Raw genomic sequence first — 24014 nt, 5'->3', positions numbered from 1 at the left:
CCAGCATCTTCCCCTCCAAGATGGTCTGAGACCAGCCCAGGACCTCCACATCCAGCATCTTCACCTCCAAGATGGTCTGAGACCAGCCCCAGGACCTCCACATCCAGCATCTTCACCTCCAAGATGGTCTGAGACCAGCCCAGGACCTCTACATCCAGCATCTTCACTTCCAAGATGGTCTGAGACCAGCCCAGGACCTCTACATCCAGCATCTTCACTTCCAAGATGGTCTGAGACCAGCCCAGGACCTCTACATCCAGCATCTTCACCTCCAAGAGATCTGAGATCAGCCCAAGACCTCCACATCCAGCATCTTCACCTCCAAGATGGTCTGAGACCAGCCCAGGACCTCTACATCCAGCATCTTCACCTCCAAGAGATCTGAGATCAGCCCAAGACCTCCACATCCAGCATCTTCACCTCCAAGATGGTCTGAGACCAGCCCAGAACCTCCACATCCAGCATCTTCACCTCCAAGATGGTCTGAGACCAGCCCCAGGACCTCCACATCCAGCATCTTCACCTCCAAGCTCATCTGCATGCTCGTCCTCCTCATTGGGGTCTCCACCTGACCGCAGTTTGTTGTCGTAACCAACTTGAATGGGCAAATGCTCACATTGGATGGTGTCTGCCACTTTGGAGAGGCGTCCTCTTCATGGGTGAATCCCGGTTTTCTTAGATCTTTGAGTTCAGCTCATGAAAAATGGGGGCAAAAACAAGTGTTGCGTTTAAAATTTTGTTCAGTATAGGTCTGCTCTTTGTCCCATTTCCCCCTCACCCCCCCCCCCCCCGCATTACACATGCTGTCTTGATCCAGCAGTACGTATACTTTAACCAGCTCTGGACCGCCCACCGCATATATACTGCGGCAGTGCGGCCCTCCTATGCGAACCAAATTAGGGCTACGTCGGACGCGTGCCTGCAGCTAGGGGGTGAGCGCACGCCGCCAGCAGCGCACTCCCGTCTCCACTCCGCAGTGGGGACTCCGATGCACGGGGGAGGTGGCTCCGATCTCCGCCTGACACCCGCAATCGTTCCTGCTGTGATAGAAGAACGGTCGGCTGTTGTAAACACAGCTGACCGTTCTTCTCTCTGGAATGACCACAGAGCTCCTGTGATCCTTCTATATAGGTACACATGTCTCTATGATCATTTCACAAGCCACGCCCCCATACAGTTAGAATCACTCCCCTAGGCTCACATTTAACGCCTTAATCACCCACAGTGTTAACCCCTTCCCTGCCAGTGTCATTATTACAGTAACAGTGCATATTTTTAGCACTGATTATTGTAGTAATGTCACTGGTCCCCCCAAAAGTGTCAAAAATGTCAGTTAGGGGTCCGATCTGTCCGCCGCAATGTCGCAGTCCTGGTAAAAATCGCAGATCACCGCCATTACTAGTAAAAAAAAAAAAAAAAACCCCAATAAAAATGACATAAATCTTTCCTGTAGTTAGTAGACGTGATAACTTTTGCACAATTTAATTTTTTTAGAATACTCATATTGCAATTTTTTTTTTTTTTACCAAAAATATGTAGCAGAAAAGAAATTGGCCTAAAATATTAAAAAATTTTGATTTTTAAATTAGTTTTTTTTGGGGAATGTTATATAGCAGAATGTGAAAAATAGTTTTTTTTTTTTTTTTTTTTGAGAATTGTCGCTCTTTTTTTTGTTTATAGCGCAAAAAATAAAAATCTCACAGGTGATCAAATACCACCAAAAGAAAGCTCTGTTTGTGGGGGAAAAAGAACATCAAATTTTATTTGGGTATAGTGTCGCACGGCCGCGCAATTGTCAGTTAAAGTAATGCAGTGCTGAATCGCAAAATATGGCCTGGTCATTAAGGGGGGAAATCTTCCGGTCCAGAAGTGGTTAAGATATGCACTTCACCTGATTCCCACCTCACTATACAGAGTATTTCCTATTAGCCAGATATAGTAGAGGTCCCTTGCCACCAGAACATATACCTCAAAGGTCTTCTAAATGTTCAACACCCCTCCCCCCCCATCATCCACCTGTGTTATATACGGTATCCTGTATTCGCTACATACATATAGATCACCAGCCAGTGGTACATATACCCCGGGGACCATACCTCCACACTTTGTCCAATCCCGCTTCATTACACAGAATAGTTAATGGTAGCATACAAGACTTGGTCTCCTCCCTTCATCCCCCTGTGTTGTACAAAGCATAGTTCCCCAGCCAGCTGTACAGATACCCCCGGGGTCATGATATAAATATAACACTTTTGGGTAGACTGACCCTTTAAGTATGTTGTCTCTTCTCCTTAGATTGTAAGCTCCCACGAGAAGGTCCCCTCCCTTTGGATTATATTGTAATTGCACTGTCTCCTCTTATTTTGTAAAGCACTCTGCAAACTGTTGGTGCCTAATAAATCCGTCCATCCTTTCTTATTTATAATCACACCATGGATACTGTCTTTGTTTTGTGCAGCTATTTGTATAGTTTTGGTCCATCTGCTCATCAAGTATCGTCTCCACTTCCTGCCGGAGAGCGTTGCTGTGGTCTCATTAGGTAAGTGATGTGAACATGATCTGTGTGTCACTATGTCTACTACCTCATAGCTGGCTTCATGTGTCTTCACAATGCAGGAGGTGTGAGAGTATAATGTATACCTGGAAAATTACCTGCTTGTAATGTGTATCCTGGTATGAGCTCATATGTTTGTACAGCATATATCTTGAGCTCATGTATGTGTGATGTGTATCCTGGGGTGAGGTAATGTATGTGTGATGTGTATCCCTAGCTGAGGTCATGTATGTGTGATGTGTATTCTGGGGTGAGGTCATGTATGTGTGTATTCTGGGGTGAGGTCATGTATGTGTGATGTGTATCCCTAGGTGAGGTCATGTATGTGTGATGTGTATTCTGGGGTGAGGTCATGTATGTGTGTATTCTGGGGTGAGGTCATGTATGTGTGTATTCTGGGGTGAGGTCATGTATGTGTGTATCCTGGGGTGAGGTCATGTATGTGTGTATCCTGGGGTGAGGTCATGTATGTGTGATGTGTATCCTGGGGTGAGGTCATGTATGTGTGTATCCTGGGGTGAGGTCATGTATGTGTGATGTGTATCCTGGGGTGAGGTCATGTATGTGTGATGTGTATCCTGGGGTGAGGTCATGTATGTGTGATGTGTATCCTTGGGTGAGGCCATTTATGTGTGATGTGTATCCTGGGGTGAGGTCATGTATGTGTGATATGTATCCTGGGGTGAGGTCATGTATATGTGATGTGTATCCTGGGGTGAGGTCATGTATATGTGATGTGTATCCTGGGGTGAGGTCATGTATGTGTGATGTGTATCCTGGGGTGAGGTCATGTATGTGTGATATGTATCCTGGGGTGAGGTCATGTATGTGTGATGTGAATCCTGGGGTGAGGTCATGTATGTGTGATGTGTATTCTAGGGTGAGGCCATTTATGTGTGATGTGTATCCTGGGGTGAGGTCATGTATGTGTGATGTGTATCCTGGGGTGAGGTCATGTATGTGTGATGTGTATCCTGGGGTGAGGTCATGTATGTGTGATGTGTATCCTGGGGTGAGGTCATGTATGTGTGATGTGTATCCTGGGGTGAGGTCATGTATGTGTGATGTGAATCCTGGGGTGAGGTCATGTATGTGTGATGTGTATCCCTAGGTGAGGTCATGTATGTGTGATGTGTATTCTGGGGTGAGGTCATGTATGTGTGTATTCTGGGGTGAGGTCATGTATGTGTGTATTCTGGGGTGAGGTCATGTATGTGTGTATCCTGGGGTGAGGTCATGTATGTGTGTATCCTGGGGTGAGGTCATGTATGTGTGATGTGTATCCTGGGGTGAGGTCATGTATGTGTGTATCCTGGGGTGAGGTCATGTATATGTGATGTGTATCCTGGGGTGAGGTCATGTATATGTGATGTGTATCCTGGGGTGAGGTCATGTATGTGTGATGTGTATCCTGGGGTGAGGTCATGTATGTGTGATGTGTATCCTGGGGTGAGGCCATTTATGTGTGATGTGTATCCTGGGGTGAGGTCATGTATGTGTGATATGTATCCTGGGGTGAGGTCATGTATGTGTGATGTGAATCCTGGGGTGAGGTCATGTATGTGTGATGTGTATTCTAGGGTGAGGCCATTTATGTGTGATGTGTATCCTGGGGTGAGGTCATGTATGTGTGATGTGTATCCTGGGGTGAGGTCATGTATGTGTGATGTGTATCCTGGGGTGAGGTCATGTATGTGTGATGTGTATCCTGGGGTGAGGTCATGTATGTGTGATGTGTATCCTGGGGTGAGGTCATGTATGTGTGATGTGAATCCTGGGGTGAGGTCATGTATGTGTGATGTGTATCCCTAGGTGAGGTCATGTATGTGTGATGTGTATTCTGGGGTGAGGTCATGTATGTGTGTATTCTGGGGTGAGGTCATGTATGTGTGTATTCTGGGGTGAGGTCATGTATGTGTGTATCCTGGGGTGAGGTCATGTATGTGTGTATCCTGGGGTGAGGTCATGTATGTGTGATGTGTATCCTGGGGTGAGGTCATGTATGTGTGTATCCTGGGGTGAGGTCATGTATGTGTGATGTGTATCCTGGGGTGAGGTCATGTATGTGTGATGTGTATCCTGGGGTGAGGTCATGTATGTGTGATGTGTATCCTTGGGTGAGGCCATTTATGTGTGATGTGTATCCTGGGGTGAGGTCATGTATATGTGATGTGTATCCTGGGGTGAGGTCATGTATATGTGATGTGTATCCTGGGGTGAGGTCATGTATGTGTGATGTGTATCCTGGGGTGAGGTCATGTATGTGTGATGTGTATCCTGGGGTGAGGCCATTTATGTGTGATGTGTATCCTGGGGTGAGGTCATGTATGTGTGATATGTATCCTGGGGTGAGGTCATGTATGTGTGATGTGAATCCTGGGGTGAGGTCATGTATGTGTGATGTGTATTCTAGGGTGAGGCCATTTATGTGTGATGTGTATCCTGGGGTGAGGTCATGTATGTGTGATGTGTATCCTGGGGTGAGGTCATGTATGTGTGATGTGTATCCTGGGGTGAGGTCATGTATGTGTGATGTGTATCCTGGGGTGAGGTCATGTATGTGTGATGTGAATCCTGGGGTGAGGTCATGTATGTGTGATGTGTATTCTGGGATGAGGTCATGTATGTGTGATGTGTATCCTGGGGTGAGGTCATGTATGTGTGATGTGTATCCTGGGGTGAGGTCATGTATGTGTGATGTGTATCCTGGGGTGAGGTCATGTATGTGTGATGTGTATCCTGGGGTGAGGTCATGTATGTGTGATGTGTATCCTGGGGTGAGGTCATGTATGTGTGATGTGAATCCTGGGGTGAGGTCATGTGCGTGGGTGAGGTCGTGTGTATGTGAAATGGGGTTGTGTGTGAAGTGTATCCTGTTGTGAGGTTGTGCGTGTGATGTGTATCCTGCTGTGAGGTCATGTGTGTGTATGTGATGTGTATCCTGGGGTGAGGTCGTGTGTGTGTGATGTGTATCATGCTGTAAGGTCTTCTGTGTGTGTGATCTGTTTTCTAGGGTGAGCTCATGTAGGTGTGATGTGTATTCTGGGGTGAGGTCATATATGTGTGTGTGTGTGTGTGATGTATACGTTGGGCTGATGTCGTGTGTGTGTGTGTGTGTGTGTATGATGTGTATCCCAAAATGAGGTTGTGTGTGTGTGATGTGTAGATGTGTATGTGTAGCCTGCTGTGAGGTCGTGTGAGATGTGTACTCTGGGGTGAGAGGTCGTGTGTGTGTATCCCAAAATTAGGTCACGTGTGTGTGATGTGTATCCTGCTGTGAGGTTGTGTGTGTGTGTGATGTGTACCCTGGGGTGAGGTCATGTGTGTGTGATGTATATCTTACTGTGAGGTCATGTGTGTGTGTATCCCAAAATTAGGTCACGTGTGTGTGATGTGTATCCTGCTGTAAGGTCATGTGTGTGCGATGTGTACCCTGGGGTGAGGTAATGTATGGGTCATGTGTGTGTTTGGTGTGTATCCTGGGGTGAGGTCATGTTTTTGTGATGTGTATTCCTAGGTGAGGTCATGTGTGTGTTGATGTGTAATTTACCCTAGGGTGAGGTCGTGTGTGTGATGTGTACCCTGGGTTGAGGTCATATGTGTGTGTGTGTGTGTGTGTGTGATGTGTACCCTGGGGTGAGGTCATGTGTGTTGTGTCCTGAAGTGAAGTCACACGTTTCTTGTGTTCCCTCATTGGCAGGAATCCTAATGGGCGCAGTGATCAAGATCATAGAGGCTCAGAAACTGGCCAATTGGAAGGTAAGATTGTCTTACAGGGCATGGTACAGAGCAAGTCACCATTTCCCAGCAGGATTTCAATTTGGATCTGAGGCATAGACTACCACACCTCCATCCCTAATATTACATGTAAAACATTTTTGGAGGTACATCAACACATATATATAAAATCTTATTTTTATCTAGTATTCAGAAATAAAATTGTCTTTTACAGAAAACAAATAAAAAACATTTGTTTGTACAATGGACTGATTTACTTACATCAGTCACATACAATATAATCAGTTTACTATGTTACAATCAAAATCTTCCATTTGAATAATTGTTATACTATAAACTTGCAGAGTATACAGATGGACAAGTTGCATTACAAATTGTAATGCGTTTCGTGAACTGTATTCAGTTCCTCAGGAGTCGGTGCTACTGATTGGGTGTCTAAAAATTGGAAATAACAAAACAAAAAACAAAAGTAAAATGCAAAAGTACAAAAATAAATGGGTGACATTTTCATCACCGTGTTGAAAAAATAGTACACACTTACTTACAAATCAGCCAAATACAAATTATATATATATATTACCTTTGAAATTAAAAAAATAATAAAAACTAAGATTTTATATTTGTTTTCTGTATAAGGTAAGATTGTATATGTGAACACTGAATACAGTTAAGATCTTGTATATAATATATGTGTTGATATTCCTCCAAAAAGTCCCATGGGCATTTCCCAGAAGGACCCCTTTCCTGCTGTCTTCCATGAATAATCCCACTGGAGGTCTCAGTCACTGTACAGGATCCCTATTCTGCTTTATCCCTCCAGTATCCCCACCAGAGGTCACAGCCATTGTACAGGACCCCTTTACTGCTCTCATCCATCAGTAACCTCACAGGAGGTTACAGCCATTCTACAGGACCTCTTAACTGCTCTTCCCCATCAGTCACCCCCCACTGGAGGTCCCAGCTATTGTACTGGTCCCATTTAATGCTCTTTCCCATCATTAACACCACTGGAGGTAATAGCCATTGTATAGGACCCCTTTACTGCTCTCTTCCATCAGTAATACCACTAGAGGTCACCGTCATTGCACCTGACCCCTTTACTGCTATGTCCCTTTAGTAACCCCACTGGAGGTTCCAACCTATGCACTGGACCCCTTTACTGCTACCTCTCCTTAGTAACCCCAATGGCGGTTCCAGACATTGCACTGGACCCCATTACTGCTCTGTCTCCCATCAGTAACACCGCTGGAGATCACAGCAGTTTTACTGGACCCCTTTAGTACTCTCTCCTATCAATACCCCTACTAGGGGTCATAGCCATTGTTAGGGCCCCCTTTATCGCTCTCCTATTAAAAATCCCACTGAAGGTAACAGTCATTGTACAGGACCTCTTTTACTGTTATCCCCCCACACCACCCCACCCACATCCCGAGGCTTGCCGGGATTTTCTGAGAACACTTTGACCACCTCTGCTGTGTGCGGGGAAAGCTGAGATATTTGTCTTTATACAGGAGGAAGAGATGTTCCGGCCTAATATGTTCTTCCTGCTGCTGCTCCCACCCATCATATTTGAGTCTGGGTATTCGCTGCACAAGGTAACTCTTCTTTTATTGTGTGATGTGTGTTGTCTGAATCCAGCAGGATATATGTGTGTGTTTGTAATCCAAAAAGAGGACTTTGCTGTAAAAGCTGTGAAAACCCAGCGAGCCGCATCAGTCTCTATAGCAGATTACCTAAAAATGGTTCCTGATAAGAGGAGAATTTGAGATGTTACCCACAATCATACATACACGTTGGGGTTAGTTCACATGTGCTTTTTGCTGCGTTTAACAGTCAGTACAGGAGAGATTTTGGCCCTTTCAGCAGGACAGGAAACACAGATTAATTCCCCAGGACCAGTTTAGGGTTTTTCTGTAACCGGGGGTGGAGGAGGGGGGAGGAGGGGGGAGGGAGGGGCATGCCCAGAAGCAGTGTAGGAATGCGGCGCCGCGCCGGAAGTGACAAGAGGGGACGGTGAAGGCGCATTCTGGGAGAAGAAGACGCGGAAGAGGACGCAGAAGAGGACGCGCCGGCTTCAGCTGCCCACAACAGAGATGGCAACGCTGTGGAAGAAATTTTATAAGTGAGTATTTCTTCTTGCAGGTAAGTGCGAACCGGGACAGATCAGAGGCTATCCATTGTGGAATGTACTAGCCCTGACTGTCCCGGGGGTATGTTCATTGAAAAATAGTTTTTGTGCCCGGAATTCCGCTTTAATTCAGTGAAGTGTATTTTTTCCCCAAAAAATTGCGTTTGAAAGACCGCTGGGCAAATACGGTGTAACATAAAATATTGCAACAACCGCCATTTTATTCTCCAGAGTCTGTGTTAAAATATAACATATAACGGCCGGAGAGCGCGAACCTGGACAGTGGTGACAGTGGGCCACTTCTTTTTTAGGGCTTCCTTTTAGTCTGTCAAAATATGCTAGTATGCGGTGTTATGTGCACACTGGCACATTATGGTTTAAACTGCCAAGGGGCCCAAATTTTCTTTTGTCCAGAAGTTTTTTTTTTTTTATTGCTTTAAGCACAAATCCCTGCCAAAAGCATGCATTTTTTTTTCATGCACTGCCATTGAAATCTATGGGGCCAATAATGCACTATACTGCACCAAAAGAAGCACCTGCACCCTTTTCCAAACTCACTTACATCATATTGCATTGATGTAAATGGGCACCACTGAGAACAATGGGATTTTTTTATTGTCGTACTTTGCAGTGCATCGACAGGCGCAACATAAATCAAACTAGTATGCATGAGGCTTCACTGGTAAATGCTAATTTTGTTTTAAAAAGTTCTCACATGGTCAGTATTGATTTATTTGTGTTTGATGTAAGAAATGATCTGAGATAGGACAAAGAATGTTTTGTGTGATACATCATGGAGGTTATTGATCTGTGGATCTATGATTGCCATTAGGGTAAGGCAGAAATTCTTTTCTTATTATATCACTTTAGAAAGGTTTCTGCAGGTACAGGTTCATAAATACTTCTTTACTTTAGTTAGAACAAGTTAGACAAATGTGCGTTGACAGCCTGTGTAACTAAGAGTGGGTGTGCACAGGGGCCCCTGACTGCTTTGGGGCCCAAACCTTTAGCGGTGTGCTTTCAGCATATTCCATTCTGGTGACTGAGCATGCCGGTGTCATACATGTACATCTTTTTGGCTTGAACACATTGGTGCACCACCAATAGCAATTCAATAGCACAGTCCCATTTCTGTCTCATGTTAAATCGTTGTTCTCGGCAGAGCTGACCCTTACCTCTCCTCTGCTGTGTGTAATCCTTTGTACACAATGGGTAACCCCACTTGTGAGCACAGTAACTATATCAGCTCCTAGCACACCATGAGGTATTTTTCACAGCAGACAATGTGTACAAGTTAAGTGCAGCGCTAGAAAAACACCATAGAAATGAAAAAGTAAGCAAAATGGGGGAAAAAAAAGGCCAAAAATCCTTAATAAACTGCAATAAGAAGATTCTGAACCTTTAGTATAAACACCGTCCTCATTAAAAAGCATTAAAATTGCACTTCCAATTTACATAAATGAATAGTGCTGTGTAATTATTCCTGATCGTTTGGAAATTCTGCACTTCCAGGTAAAGTGATGTCACAACAGGTTCCACCCTACGCGTTTTGTCACATATGACGTCTTCCGGGGCACGGAAGATTTCATTTGTGACAAAACGTGTAGAATGGAGCCTGTTGTAAAGTCATCACCCTTTACCGTATATCTACCGGAAGGGTGGAGTTTCCATACGATCAGGTATTTTTAGACAGAGCTGTTCATTTCTTTTTAGTTGTAAGTGCAATTTTAATGCTTTTTAATAAAAGTCAAAACTTTTATGTGGGGCTTGTGATGCTCTCTTTATCAGTACTTACCTACACGCCTGGATCCTTGACTGGTAGGCAAGACTGCTGATGTTACTCCTCTAGAAGGAGGACCACCTTTTGTTGAGGGAGATATTTGGAGACCTGGAGTGTGGATCTGTATTGAATCAAAAGAAACAAATTTGTCTCATATAACCTTAAGCGTCATATGTAGCAGCGTTCTCATTAAAAAACATTAAAATTGTACTTACAATTTACAAAAACTAATAGTGCTGTGTAATTGTTCCCAATCGTATGGAAATTCTGAACTTCCAGGTAAAACGTGATGATGTCACAACAGGCTCCGCCCTGCACGTTTTGTCACAAATGACGTCCTCCGGGGCACGAAAGATGTAATTTGTGACAAAACATGTAGAATGGAGCCTGTTGTAAAGTCATCACCCTTCACCGTATATTTACCGGCATGGTGGAGTTTCCATAGGATCAGGTATTTTTAGACAGAGCTGTTCATTTCTTTTAGTTGCAAGTGCAATTTTAATGTTTTTTAATAAAAGTCAAACAGTTTTCACTCTATGTGGGGCTTGTGATCCTCTCTTTATCAGTACTTACCTACACGCCTGGATCCTTGACTGGTAGGCAAGACTGCTGATGTTACTCCTCTAGAAGGAGGACCACCTTTTGTTGAGGGAGATATTTGGAGACCTGGAGTGTGTATCTGTATTGAATCAAAAAAACAAAAATGTCTCATATAACCTTAAGCGTCATTTGTAGCAGCGTTCTCATTAAAAAGCATTAAAATTATACTTCCAATTTACAAAAATGAATAGTGCTGTGTAATTATTCCTGATTGTCTGGAAATTCTGCACTTCCAGGTAAAGTGATGATGTCTTAACAGGCTCCGCCCTACACGTTTTGTCACAAATGACGTCTTCCGGGGCAGGGAAGATGTCATTTGTGACAAAACGTAGCATGGAGCCTGTTGTAAAGTCATTACCCTTTACCGTATATCTGTGGGAAGGGTGGAGTTTCCATACGATCAGGTATTTTTAGACAGAGCTGTTCATTTATTTTAGTTGTAATTGCAATTTTAATGCTTTTTAATAAAAGTCAAAACTTTTTTGTGGGGCTTGTGATGCTCTCTTTATCAGTACTTACCTACACGCCTGGATCCTTGACTGGTAGGCAAGACTGCTGATGTTACTCCTCTAGAAGGAGGACCATCTTTTGTTGAGGGACATATTTGGAGACCTGTAGTGTTGATCTGTATTGAATCAAAAAAACCAAAAATTTTTCTCATATAACCCTAAGCGTCATTTTGTAGCAGCGTTCTCATTAAAAAGCATTAAAATTGCACTTACAATTTACAAAAATGAATAGTGCTGTGTAATTATTCCTGATTGTATGGAAATTCTGCACTTCCAGGTAAAGTGATGTCACAACAGGTTCCACCCTACGCGTTTTGTCACAAATGACGTCTAGGCAAGACTACTGATGTTACTCCTCTAGAAGGAGGACCATCTTTTGTTGAGGGAGATATTTGGAGACGGGAGCGTCCTAGTCTTCAATGTGAACACCATTCCATGTGCACCATCACAAGAAGAAAGAAGACTCAAAGTTGGTAAGGAGATTTGAGTCCTCTTTCTTCTGGTGATGGTGGACATGGAATGGTGTTCACATTGAAGACTAGGACGGTGTTTATTCTGAAGATCTTAGATTCATCTTATTGCACTTTATTAAGGATTTTTGGACATTTCCTAAATTTTTCTTTCTTTTTTTTATGGTGTTCTTCTGGTTTGTAATCCTGTGGTTACTACATCCACAGCTATGTGACTGAGATCCACGGATTACATTTCCAGGAACGCAGCCAGATGGGTTTATAGCTGTCCAACTGTGCTGGTCAAGGTAACATCTGGGGAATTTAGCTGGCCCTTTACTGCTGCCAAGGTATTACAAGTCTCCTTCCATGTCCTGGACTGCTTATACCCTAAATGTTTTTACAGTGTGAAGCAATGGTAGGATGTCCCTGATATAGGATATATACGAGGAATGGTTCTAACACTCTCACATTGCGGGATGGAGATGCTGGGTATTGCAGGATACAAATGATAGGGGCAGTTGAATCAGGATGTGAACTAGGAAAAACATGGGAAATGTAGGATGGAGGTTTTTTTTTTTTTGGGGGGGGGGGGTTGATGGGAGTCAGAGAAATTGAGTTCTAGTAGTCTCTTCCCTCTCTTGATATCATTTTTTTTTTTTTATTATTTCAGGGAAACTTCTTCCAAAATATTGGCTCCATCACCTTGTTTGCAGTAATCGGTACAGCCATTTCAGCCTTCATTGTGGGTGGAGGCATCTTCTTCCTTGGGCAGGTAGGAATCCGAGCTACAATCTTATCATATGGAGGATATACAGTTAGTGTACAGCAGTCTTTCTCAATCTGTTCAACACCGAGGAACCCTTAAAAATACCTTCTGGTCTCAGGAAACCCCTGCTAAAAAAAATGACTATATCTACAACTCATGAAACATTAGCTTGATGGTCAGTGGGGAAAATGCTCCTTACACTTGTGGTCATTGGGAAGTATTACAGATGGCTAAAACGATCAAGGGTATCTCTGGAAACTTATCTGAGAGGCAGGAATTGCTCCTTGCTAGAGGAACCCCTTTCAACCTCTGGAGGAACCTTAGGGTTCAATGGAAGCCTCTTTGAGAAACCCTGGTGTAGAGCTTGTCTCCAGCCTTGCTGTATTTCCTCATAGTTGTCCTGCAGACCTCATTCTTCTCCCTGCAGTCCTCATTTGCTCCTCGTAGCAATGCCTCCTGCTGCACCTACAGTGCCTTTTACTGCCCTTAAAGTGCATTGTTCTGCCCTTCAGTGACTCCTTCCCCCCTCACAGTGCACTGTTTTGTCTCTGCAGTGCATTGTTTTGCCCCCACAATACCTCATTCCGGCCCGTTTCAAATCATTGTTTGGTCCCCTTAGTGAAGTGATGGTGAACCTTGGCACCCCAGATGTTTTGGAACTACATTTCCCATGATGCTCCGCTACACTGCCGAGTGCATGAGCATCATGGGAAATGTAGTTCCAAAACATCTGGGGTGCCAAGGTTCGCCATCACTGCAGGCTTAGTGCCTCATGTTGCGCTAATGGTGCTTTGTTCTGCCCATGCAGTGCCCTTTTCCACCCCCACAGTACATTGTTCATGACATGGTAATGAGGGGCTCATCTCCTACAATGTCCTGTGTAGAAGGCCACACTCCCACATAGGGGGGCATGATGCTGCTACGATGATATGGTAACTAGGGGGTCCCTTCTCTGGGGAGTCCTGTGTAGAAGTACACTTCTGTATAAGGGTACATGATGCTGCTATGATGACATGGTAATGAGGGGCCCCTCCCCTGGGAAGTCCTATGTAGAAGGCCACACCCCTATATAAAGAGACATGATGCTCGTACAATGAAATGGTAATGATGAGCCTCCTCCCCTGGGAAGTCCTGTGTAGAAGTCAACACTCCTAAAAAGAACATATTGCTCCTATGATGACATAATATTTAAAGCTCCTCCTCTGGGAAGTCCTATGTAGAAGTCCACCCCCCTGTATAAAGAGACATGATACTTGTATAAAGAAATGGTAATGATGAGCCCCTCCCCTGGGAAGTCCTGTGTAGAAGACAACACCCCTATACAGAGGGACATGAATCTCCGATGATGGAATAATAATTGGGGCCCCCTCCTCCGGAAAGTCCAGATTAGAAGGGCCACACCCTTATCTAGAGGGACACGATGTACTTATGATGACATAATAATTAGGACCCCTCCTCTGGGAAGTCCGGAGTAGAAGGACACACCCCTGTATAGGAGGACATGATACCTATGGTGACATGGTAATGAGGGACTCCTCCCCTGGTAAGTCCTATGTAGAAGGCCACACCCCTGTATAAAGACATGATGTTTGTATGATAAAAAGGGTAATGCTGGGCCCCTCCCCTGGGAAGTCCAGCGTAGAAGGCCACACAATCTGTATAGGGGGTCATAGTACCTTTGGTGACATGGTAATGAGGGGCCCCTCCCCTGGGAAGTCCTATGTTGAAGGCCACACCCCTTTAAAAAGACATGATGCTTGTACAATGAAATGGTAATGATGGGCCCCCTCCCCTGGGAAGTCCTGTGTAGTAGTCAACACTCCTAAAAAGAAGAACATATTGCTCTTATGATGACATAATAATTAGGGCTCCTCCTCTGGGAAGTCCTATGTAGAAGTCCACACCCCTGTATAAAGAGACATGATGCTTATATAATGAAATGGTCATGATGAGCCCCTCCCCTGGGAAGTCCTGTGTAGAAGACAACACCCCTATACAGAGGGACATGAAGCTCCAATGATGGAATAATAATTGGGGCCCCCTCCTCCGGAAAGTCCAGATTAGAAGGCCACACCCCTATATAGAGGGACACGATGCACTTATGATGACATAATAATTAGGACCCCTCCTCTGGGAAGTCCGGAGTAGAAGGACACACCCCTGTATAGGAGGACATGATACCTATGGTGACATGATAATGAGGGACTCCTCCCCTGGTAATTCCTATGTAGAAGGCCACACCCCTCTATAAAGACATGATGTTTGTATGATGAAATGGTAATGCTGGGCCCCTCCCCTGGGAAGTCCAGTGTAGAAGGCCACATAATCTGTATAGGGGGACATAGCACCTTTGGTGACCTGGTAATGAGGGGCCCCTCCCCTGGGAATTCCTGTGTTCAAAGCCACGCCCCTAAAAGAGGGGACATGCTGCAGCAGTGATGGAATCTGACAGTTCACTTCCCGCCTGACTGTACTGTTTTCTTCTTCACAGGCGGATGTCATCTACAAACTCACCATGACTGACAGGTATCCATCTCCCCTGTACCCGTTTCGGAGCATGCGCGAACACCCTGCCGGGCATGCGCACTCCTTTATCAAGCAACACTTGATACAAACTAGGGGATTGATATATGGCATTTTTATTTATATTTTTTTATACTAGTAATGGTGGCGATCTGCAATTTTTAGCAGGACTGCAACATTGCGGTTGACAAATGGGACCCCTGACACTTTTGAGGGGACCAGTGACACTACTACAGTAATCAGTGCAAATTTTTAGCACTGTTACTGTACTAGCGACACTGGCAGGGAAGGAGTTAACACCATGGGCGTTCAAAGGGTTAAGTGTGCTCCTAGGGAGTGCTTTCTATGGGGGGATCGACTCACTGGATGAACACAGAGACCTGTGTTACTAAATAGGAGGAACACAAGATCTCTGTGTTCATCTCTGACAGAACAAGAAGACTCAACCCCCAAAAAAGGGGGAACAAAAAATTGGGGATTTTTTAGGTGCCAATAATAAAAAACGTAATTTTAAAATGTACAAAGTTTATTATTTTCAGAACATTTAAAAAAAAGAAACAGATGATAATTGAAGATGGGTAGACACAGATAATTAAAAATCATTTTTTTAGCTGTGTACATAATGAATTCATATACGGGGATTGCTACTCCATGACATTATCGCAAATATATATATATATATGTGTATGTATATATATATATGTACATATACATATATATATATATATATATATGTGTGTATGTATATATATATATATGTATATATATATATATATATATATATATATATATATATATATATATATATATATATATATATATATATATATATAATACATACACACATATTATATATTTTGATTATTGGCACCTAAAAAATCCCCATTTTTTTTTCTTTCCCCCTTTTTTGGGGGTTGAGTCTTCTTGGTCTTTCAATACTGGGATGTGGTGCCCTTGGGTCATTTTCCAGGCAAATCTTTTTCCTCTGACAGAACAGCGGTCTGCCTTGCTTACATAGGCAGTCCACCGTTCTGTCTCCATGGGGAGCGATCGCGGGTGGCCAGCGGACATCGTTGTCGCCGGACCTGCTGATTGGCTACCTCTCTGGCCAATCGTCGCGTGTGCGCGCTTCCAGCGAAGTGGCGTACAGGTATGTCGTTTCGCGTAATAGAGCCGACCTTCTGCAGCAAAACTACAGGGGCTGGTCGGCAAGTGCTTAAAGGAGCGCAAGGCTGAATAGCAAAAAACGGGCTGGTCATGAAGCGGTTAAAATCCTTCCACAGTTCAAGTGGTTTAAAGCAGGAACATCCAAACGCAGGAAAAAGTGATCTGGGAAGCATAAACGTTGTTTAGAGTTCCTAGGTAACGTCTGCTGCATTTACAAACACTGAACGCAGTAGTGCCAAAGTAATTAGGCTTTACACACACTGTAAAGGAATAATTAGTCAATGAATACCTGACCTGATAAGGTGGCTCGCTGTGTGAGGGTAGGGCAGCGCGTCTGTGGACCGACTCCTCTGCCATCTGGCGGGGTGCCATTTCTTTGTCCTATTGTCTCCATAATGTGGTAAGATGAGAACAGCGTGGCTGAGTACATCCTCGTTACGGTAACCGTTGCAAAGGAACGCCATGGAGCGTGACATTTACGCTTTCTGCTCCGGGTCATGTTATCCCCTTATGTCATGTGTGTTATCCTGAGGTCGTTGTCTCTGTATACGGGGGCATCTTATATTTTCCTGCGCTTTCACTGTAAGCAGGAACTGCAGGAAGATGTGAACATTAAAAATCAATATAAAAAAAATAATAATTTACAGTCTAGTTAGATGTGACTTGTCATTTCCATGCAACCTAATACAAAATACTAATTAGTAATTAGTAACTTAAATACTGACCTATGCCTAGCATGTCAATAAGATTTGCAGGACTCGCCAGACTTTTAATACCCAGTTGTTACCATTTGCTACATACGATACGCATAGAATGTCATTGGATATAAGAGTGGTACAACACTTATCAAGTTATGGACAGCAATCAGGTGACCCGAGAGCAAATGACCATTGTACACATATATGGTGTGTGGCTGACAGTTTTCCACCCAGTCCCTTCAGTTTTTTAATCAAAGGATGTTGGGTAGCAACAGGGTCACCTAGTGACCCAATTTTGTTCAGTTTATCAGGGAATCGGACAAAATTTGTAGGGATACACCAATGCCATTTTTTTTCTTTTTTTTATGAGCACTGATACTTTTTTTTTTTTCATAGTAATCACTGATACCAATTACCCATATCTTCCGCAATTGTTTTGTTTACACTTCAGCTGTCAGCAATGGTACAAAGCATTTAATTTTTTTTTAACAAATAAAATAAGTGTATGCAGAGTACAGAGCCCGCAGAGGGGAGTGCAGGCTGGGTACGGAGCCCGCAGAGGGGAGTGCAGGCTGGGTACGGAGCCCGCAGAGGGGAGTGCAGGCTGGGTACGGAGCCCGCAGAGGGGAGTGCAGGCTGGGTACGGAGCCCGCAGAGGGGAGTGCAGGCTGGGTACGGAGCCCGCAGAGGGGAGTGCAGGCTGGGTACGGAGCCCCCAGAGGGGAGTGCAGGCTGGGTGAAGAGCCCCCAGAGGGGAGTGCAGGCTGGGTGAAGAGCCCCCAGAGGGGAGTGCAGGCTGGGTGAAGAGCCCCCAGAGGGGAGTGCAGGCTGGGTGAAGAGCCCCCAGAGGGGAGTGCAGGCTGGGTGAAGAGCCCCCAGAGGGGAGTGCAGGCTGGGTGAAGAGCCCCCAGAGGGGAGTGCAGGCTGGGTGAAGAGCCCCCAGAGGGGAGTGCAGGCTGGGTGAAGAGCCCCCAGAGGGGAGTGCAGGCTGGGTGAAGAGCCCCCAGAGGGGAGTGCAGGCTGGGTGAAGAGCCCCCAGAGGGGAGTGCAGGCTGGGTGAAGAGCCCCCAGAGGGGAGTGCAGGCTGGGTGAAGAGCCCCCAGAGGGGAGTGCAGGCTAGGGTGAAGAGCCCCCAGAGGGGAGTGCAGGCTGGGTGAAGAGCCCCCAGAGGGGAGTGCAGGCTGGGTGAAGAGCCCCCAGAGGGGAGTGCAGGCTGGGTGAAGAGCCCCCAGAGGGGAGTGCAGGCTGGGTGAAGAGCCCCCAGAGGGGAGTGCAGGCTGGGTGAAGAGCCCCCAGAGGGGAGTGCAGGCTGGGTGAAGAGCCCCCAGAGGGGAGTGCAGGCTGGGTGAAGAGCCCCCAGAGGGGAGTGCAGGCTGGGTGAAGAGCCCCCAGAGGGGAGTGCAGGCTGGGTGAAGAGCCCCCAGAGGGGAGTGCAGGCTGGGTGAAGAGCCCCCAGAGGGGAGTGCAGGCTGGGTGAAGAGCCCCCAGAGGGGAGTGCAGGCTAGGGTGAAGAGCCCCCAGAGGGGAGTGCAGGCTGGGTGAAGAGCCCCCAGAGGGGAGTGCAGGCTGGGTGAAGAGCCCCCAGAGGGGAGTGCAGGCTGGGTGAAGAGCCCCCAGAGGGGAGTGCAGGCTGGGTGAAGAGCCCCCAGAGGGGAGTGCAGGCTGGGTGAAGAGCCCCCAGAGGGGAGTGCAGGCTGGGTGAAGAGCCCCCAGAGGGGAGTGCAGGCTGGGTGAAGAGCCCCCAGAGGGGAGTGCAGGCTGGGTGAAGAGCCCCCAGAGGGAGTGCAGCCTGGGTACAGAGCGCAAAGAGGGGAGTGCAGGCTGGGTGAAGAGCCCCCAGAGGGAGTGCAGCCTGGGTACAGAGCGCACAGAGGGGAGTGCAGGCTGGGTACAGAGCGCACAGAGGGGAGCGCAGGCAGGGTACAGAGCCCACAGAGGGGAGCGCAGGCTGGGTACAGAGCGCACAGAGGGGAGCGCAGGCTGGGTACAGAGGCCGCAGAGGGGAGCGCAGGCTGGGTACAGAGGCCGCAGAGGGGAGCGCAGGCTGGGTACAGAGGCCGCAGAGGGGAGCACAGGCTGGGTACAGAGGCCGCAGAGGGGAGCGCAGGCTGGGTACAGAGGCCGCAGAGGGGAGCGCAGGCTGGGTACAGAGGCCGCAGAGGGGAGCGCAGGCTGGGTGAAGAGCCCCCAGAGGGGAGCGCAGGCTGGGTGAAGAGCCCCCAGAGGGGAGCGCAGGCTGGGTGAAGAGCCCCCAGAGGGGAGCGCAGGCTGGGTGAAGAGCCCCCAGAGGGGAGCGCAGGCTGGGTGAAGAGCCCCCAGAGGGGAGCGCAGGCTGGGTGAAGAGCCCCCAGAGGGAGCGCAGCCTGGGTACAGAGCGCAAAGAGGGGAGTGCAGGCTGGGTACAGAGCGCACAGAGGGGAGTGCAGGCTGGGTACAGAGCGCACAGAGGGGAGTGCAGGCTGGGTACAGAGCGCACAGAGGGGAGTGCAGGCTGGGTACAGAGCGCACAGAGGGGAGTGCAGGCTGGGTACAGAGCGCACAGAGGGGAGTGCAGGCTGGGTACAGAGCGCACAGAGGGGAGCGCAGGCTGGGTACAGAGCGCACAGAGGGGAGCGCAGGCTGGGTACAGAGGCCGCAGAGGGGAGCGCAGGCTGGGTACAGAGGCCGCAGAGGGGAGCGCAGGCTGGGTACAGAGGCCGCAGAGGGGAGCGCAGGCTGGGTACAGAGGCCGCAGAGGGGAGCGCAGGCTGGGCACAGAGGCCGCAGAGGGGAGCGCAGGCTGGGCACAGAGGCCGCAGAGGGGAGCGCAGGCTGGGCACAGAGGCCGCAGAGGGGAGCGCAGGCTGGGTACAGAGGCCGCAGAGGGGAGCGCAGGCTGGGTACAGAGGCCGCAGAGGGGAGCGCAGGCTGGGTACAGAGGCCGCAGAGGGGAGCGCAGGCTGGGTACAGAGGCCGCAGAGGGGAGCGCAGGCTGGGTACAGAGGCCGCAGAGGGGAGTGCAGGCTGGGTGTAGAGTGCAGGGTTGGGGGATTCAGGCGAGGTTCAGAGCACACACAGTGGAGATGATGGGGTACAGAGCACACAAAGTTGGGAGGCAAGTGAGGTACAGAGCATTTGGAGGAGGGATCAGGCAAGACGGAGGGATCAGGCAAGATGCAGAGCACGCTAAGGGGAATGCAGGCAGGTACAGGGCACTTGGAGGTACAGGCCACAGGAAGAAGGGGGTTGCAGAGGAGTACAGAACACACAAATGAGGCATGCCGGTTTTGTACAGAGTACACAGAAGGGGGATTCTGGTGGGGTACAGATCACAGTGGAGATGCAGGTGGTGTACAGAGCACACAGAAGTGGGATTCAGGTGGGGTACAGATCACAATGAGGTGCAGGTGGGGTACAGAGCACACACAGTGGAGATGATGGGGTACAGAGCACACACAGTGGAGATGATGGGGTACAGAGCACACAAAGTTGAGAGTAAAGTGAGGTACAGAGCACACCGAAGTGGGATTCAGGTGGGGTGCCGGCGGGGTGCAGAGCACACACATTTGAGATGATGGGGTACAGAGCACACAAAGTTGGGAGACAAGTGAGGTACAGAGCACTTGGAGGAGGGATCAGGCAAGATGCAGAGCACGCTAAGGGGAATGCAGGCAGGTACAGGGCACTTGGAGGAGGTACAGGCCACAGGAAGAAGAGGAGTACAGAACACACAAATGAGGCATGCAGGTGTTGTACAGAGTACACGGAAGGGGGATTCAGGTGGGGTACATATCACATGGAGGGGAGTGCAGGTGGGATACAGAGCACACAGAGGGAGAAGCAGGCAGGGTACAAAGCACACAGATGGGGATCCAGGTGGGACTCGCTCCTTGTCACGTCATGATTGTGCCAAGTCACACATGGTTACACATGAATTCACACACAGACATATGGCACGGCTCACTCGGGGTAGACAAAAACACAGAGTCTCCATAGGGACAGGGATAATGGAAGGTCCGTACTCAAGTAACTGGGAGTATTCTCATTTCTTTCTGCTTTCTTTCTTATAAGGTGATACATATATTTCCTACGTCATTGACACCCCAATGCTGCCTATATTTCAGCTTTGCCTTTGGATCATTAATCTCTGCTGTGGATCCTGTTGCCACAATTGCCATTTTCAATGCGCTGAACGTGGATCCGGTGCTGAACATGTTGGTGTTTGGAGAGAGCATCCTCAATGACGCCGTCTCCATCGTTCTCACAAAGTGAGTGCATTGTATATAGTGTTATTGTTTGATATGCGTTCCACCAGCTGCTGGGAGGTGGCCTCCGACCCTCGGTTCTGGGGCCCATTTATTGTACTTTGTTTTCTGTAAATAGCTACTGATAATCCTGTGGTGTCATTGGTCCCAGTGACTGGTTTGCTGTTAAGATGTCTGTCAGGACCGGGGTGCTAATGAAGGCTCTGAGTGCTATACTCCCTGTATATTAATATTTCCAATGTCATAATATATGTTACATTTAGTGTTCACATACACCTACATCTGAAAGATTTACTGATACATCCAGCACATGTCCATGATATTGTGACAAGGAGACCGTAGGTAAGTGCCCAGGCTGGCTAAGAGTCTTTAAGGCAATGGGCCTGATTGGGCTTTTCCAGCTTAAATGACTGTAGACAAGGCAGCGGTACTCGGGGGCAGAACACAGATACCGGTGTAGAAGTAGAACATCTGAAGTCTGTCTATATGACACCATTGGAATTTTGTTGCGACAGGTACACTTAGGTGAATATAAGAACTTGTCATTCCCAAATACACAGACATGTTACGTATAATTCCTGTGTCTGATATGTTATACCTGATTCCTATGTCTTAAAATGTTACATGTGATTCCTATGTTTTGTCTCCCTACAGCACAGCAGAAGGACTCAACCGTGGCGACCTGGCCAATGTCAGCGGCTGGCAGACCTTCATGCAGGCCTTGGCCTATTTCCTGAAGATGTTTTTTGGTTCAGCAGCTCTAGGAACACTGACCGGCCTTATTTCTGCATTAATATCCTTTCCGCACAATGCCTCAATCCAAAATCCCCCTTCCTCCCTTCGCTACACCAGAGATTTCATTGTAGCATTGCTGACACTATCTGTAGGCTGTGTCTCTAAGCAGTCTTGTCAAATACTCCCTTCCCCTCCCCCTCTAATTTATTTCAGGTATTTATTTATTTATTTCAGGTACTTACTGTATATAGCCCTGTCAATTTACGCAGCACTTTTACATATACATTGCACATTCACATCAGTCCCTGCCCTCAAGGAGCGTCCAATCTAAGGTCACTAACTCACATACATACACAGTAGGGCCAATTTTATACAGGATCCAATTAACCTACCAGCATGTCTTTGGAGTGTGGGAGGAAACCGGAGTACCCGGAGGAAACCCACGCAGGCACAGGGAGAACATGCAAACTCCAGGCAGGTAGTGTCTTGGTTGGGATTCAAACCAGCGACCCTCTTGCTGCTAGGTGAAAGTGCTAACCACTACACCACTGTGCTAATTTGACTTACCATCACTACATTCTTATGTGAAATACGGCCCCTTTCACACGGAGCCAATCCGTTTTGACGGACTCGCCACTGGGATCGCCACTGAGCAGGCAGATAACGGGTCTGTCTCCGCTCACTATGCAGAGATAGACCTGCCAGAGCCCCCCTACCCTCTATGGGGAGATAAGATGAAAATGGACAACCTGTCTATTTTCATCTAATCCCATCGAATCCGACCCGCTGGGCAAATGGCGAACATATCGCCATCCATTTGTTTTCAGTGGACCTTGTCAGATTGGATGTCAGGCGGTTGTCAACGGACACGTGCACTGACATCCCCTCCCCATAGAGGTCTGCCTAAAAAACGGACAGGCGGACCTGATCGGTCTGCTCGTGTGAAAGGGGCCTTAGGCTCCCACGGAGCTATTGTGTTCTCCTGGCAGGGTGGGCGTGGAGAGCCATCCCAGCCGGGAGTACACGCAGTATTTATTGCTAGTGGCTATAGCCGCTAGCAATAATCGCATGAAAAATCCAACAGGCTGGTTGTACCCAAGTCGATCAATCATTTAATCAACCTACCAATACATGGCTTGTACCATTCCTATCTTGTGTAAAATAAGACTAAATACCATCCCCATGATGTGTAAGATAAGACTAAGAACCGTGGCCATTTTGTGTAAGATAAGACTAGGGATTCTCTTCATCTTGTGCAAGATAAGAATCAGGACCACCCCCTATCATGCATTATATAAGACTAAGGATTGCCTCCATCTTGTGCAAGCTAAGACAGAGGCCAGGTACACACGGACTGAATTTTCGGAGACATCAGCCTGTTCAAAAAAAGAAAATCGGTCCAGTGTATGTCGGTCTTTCAGATGTGCATGCTGGAAAACCAGCAGCCGACCGACTCCCGATCAGCCAATGGCAGAGAGGGCTGATCGAAGTTTTCTGGCGAGGGGGCTGTCTCCCTGTCAGAACACTAAAATTCAGTGGGGGAGATCGCTGTAATGTCGGATGGTTAGTACAGCGTCTCTGACCGGAGCTGACAGTTTTTTTTTTTGTTTTTTTTTCAACCCATTTTATACGAAAAAAAAAAAACTTGCAATGTGTACCAGGCTTAACCACATAACGACCGCTCACATTGCTGCTACTGCGGCAACGTGGCTCGTTATACGTCGCTGGACTCCTCCCCTAGTGGGCGGCGCGCGCGCGCCACCGGAGGCTCGCTCCCGCTGTATTCAGTCACAGCGGGAGTCGGGCCAGGGGAGGAGCAGCGGCGATCGCCGCCGCTCTTCCCCGATCGTCGGGGAATCGAGTGTGGAGATCCGCCCGCTTGTGTAAACAAAGCAGGCGGATCTCCTAAGTGACAGGCAGGGTCAGATTGCAGGAATTCAGCATAGCTGAACATGTGATCTGTCCCTGTGTCACTCAGTCCCCTCCCCCCACACATGTCAGTAAGCACCAGGCATACATTAACCCCTCCCTCTCCAATAAAATTAACCCCTTCCCTGCCAGTGTCATTTTTACAGTAACAGTTCATATTTATAGCACTGATTACTGTAGAAATGTCACTG

The 24014-nt window shown here is 47.4% G+C and overlaps 1 protein-coding gene across 1 annotated transcript in view; it reads left to right on the top strand.

Annotated features, from left to right (window-relative positions):
* The window catches only part of SLC9A8 (solute carrier family 9 member A8), a 53529-nt gene that overhangs the window by 5774 nt on the left and 23741 nt on the right, over window positions 1-24014 (top strand). The window contains exons 3-9 of the mRNA XM_082272941.1: window positions 2459-2539; window positions 6255-6313; window positions 7804-7887; window positions 12432-12533; window positions 15019-15053; window positions 21019-21162; window positions 21814-21952. Of these exons, the coding sequence (XP_082129067.1) occupies window positions 2459-2539; window positions 6255-6313; window positions 7804-7887; window positions 12432-12533; window positions 15019-15053; window positions 21019-21162; window positions 21814-21952 (644 nt within the window). The remainder of the gene's footprint in view (window positions 1-2458; window positions 2540-6254; window positions 6314-7803; window positions 7888-12431; window positions 12534-15018; window positions 15054-21018; window positions 21163-21813; window positions 21953-24014) is intronic.

This window comes from Pelophylax lessonae (genome assembly GCF_965119305.1).
Source record: "Pelophylax lessonae genome assembly, chromosome: 11".
Classification (NCBI taxonomy): Eukaryota; Metazoa; Chordata; class Amphibia; order Anura; family Ranidae; genus Pelophylax; species Pelophylax lessonae.
The sequence above is the reverse complement of the archived record's forward strand: the minus strand, read 5'-3'. Positions and strand labels throughout refer to the sequence as shown.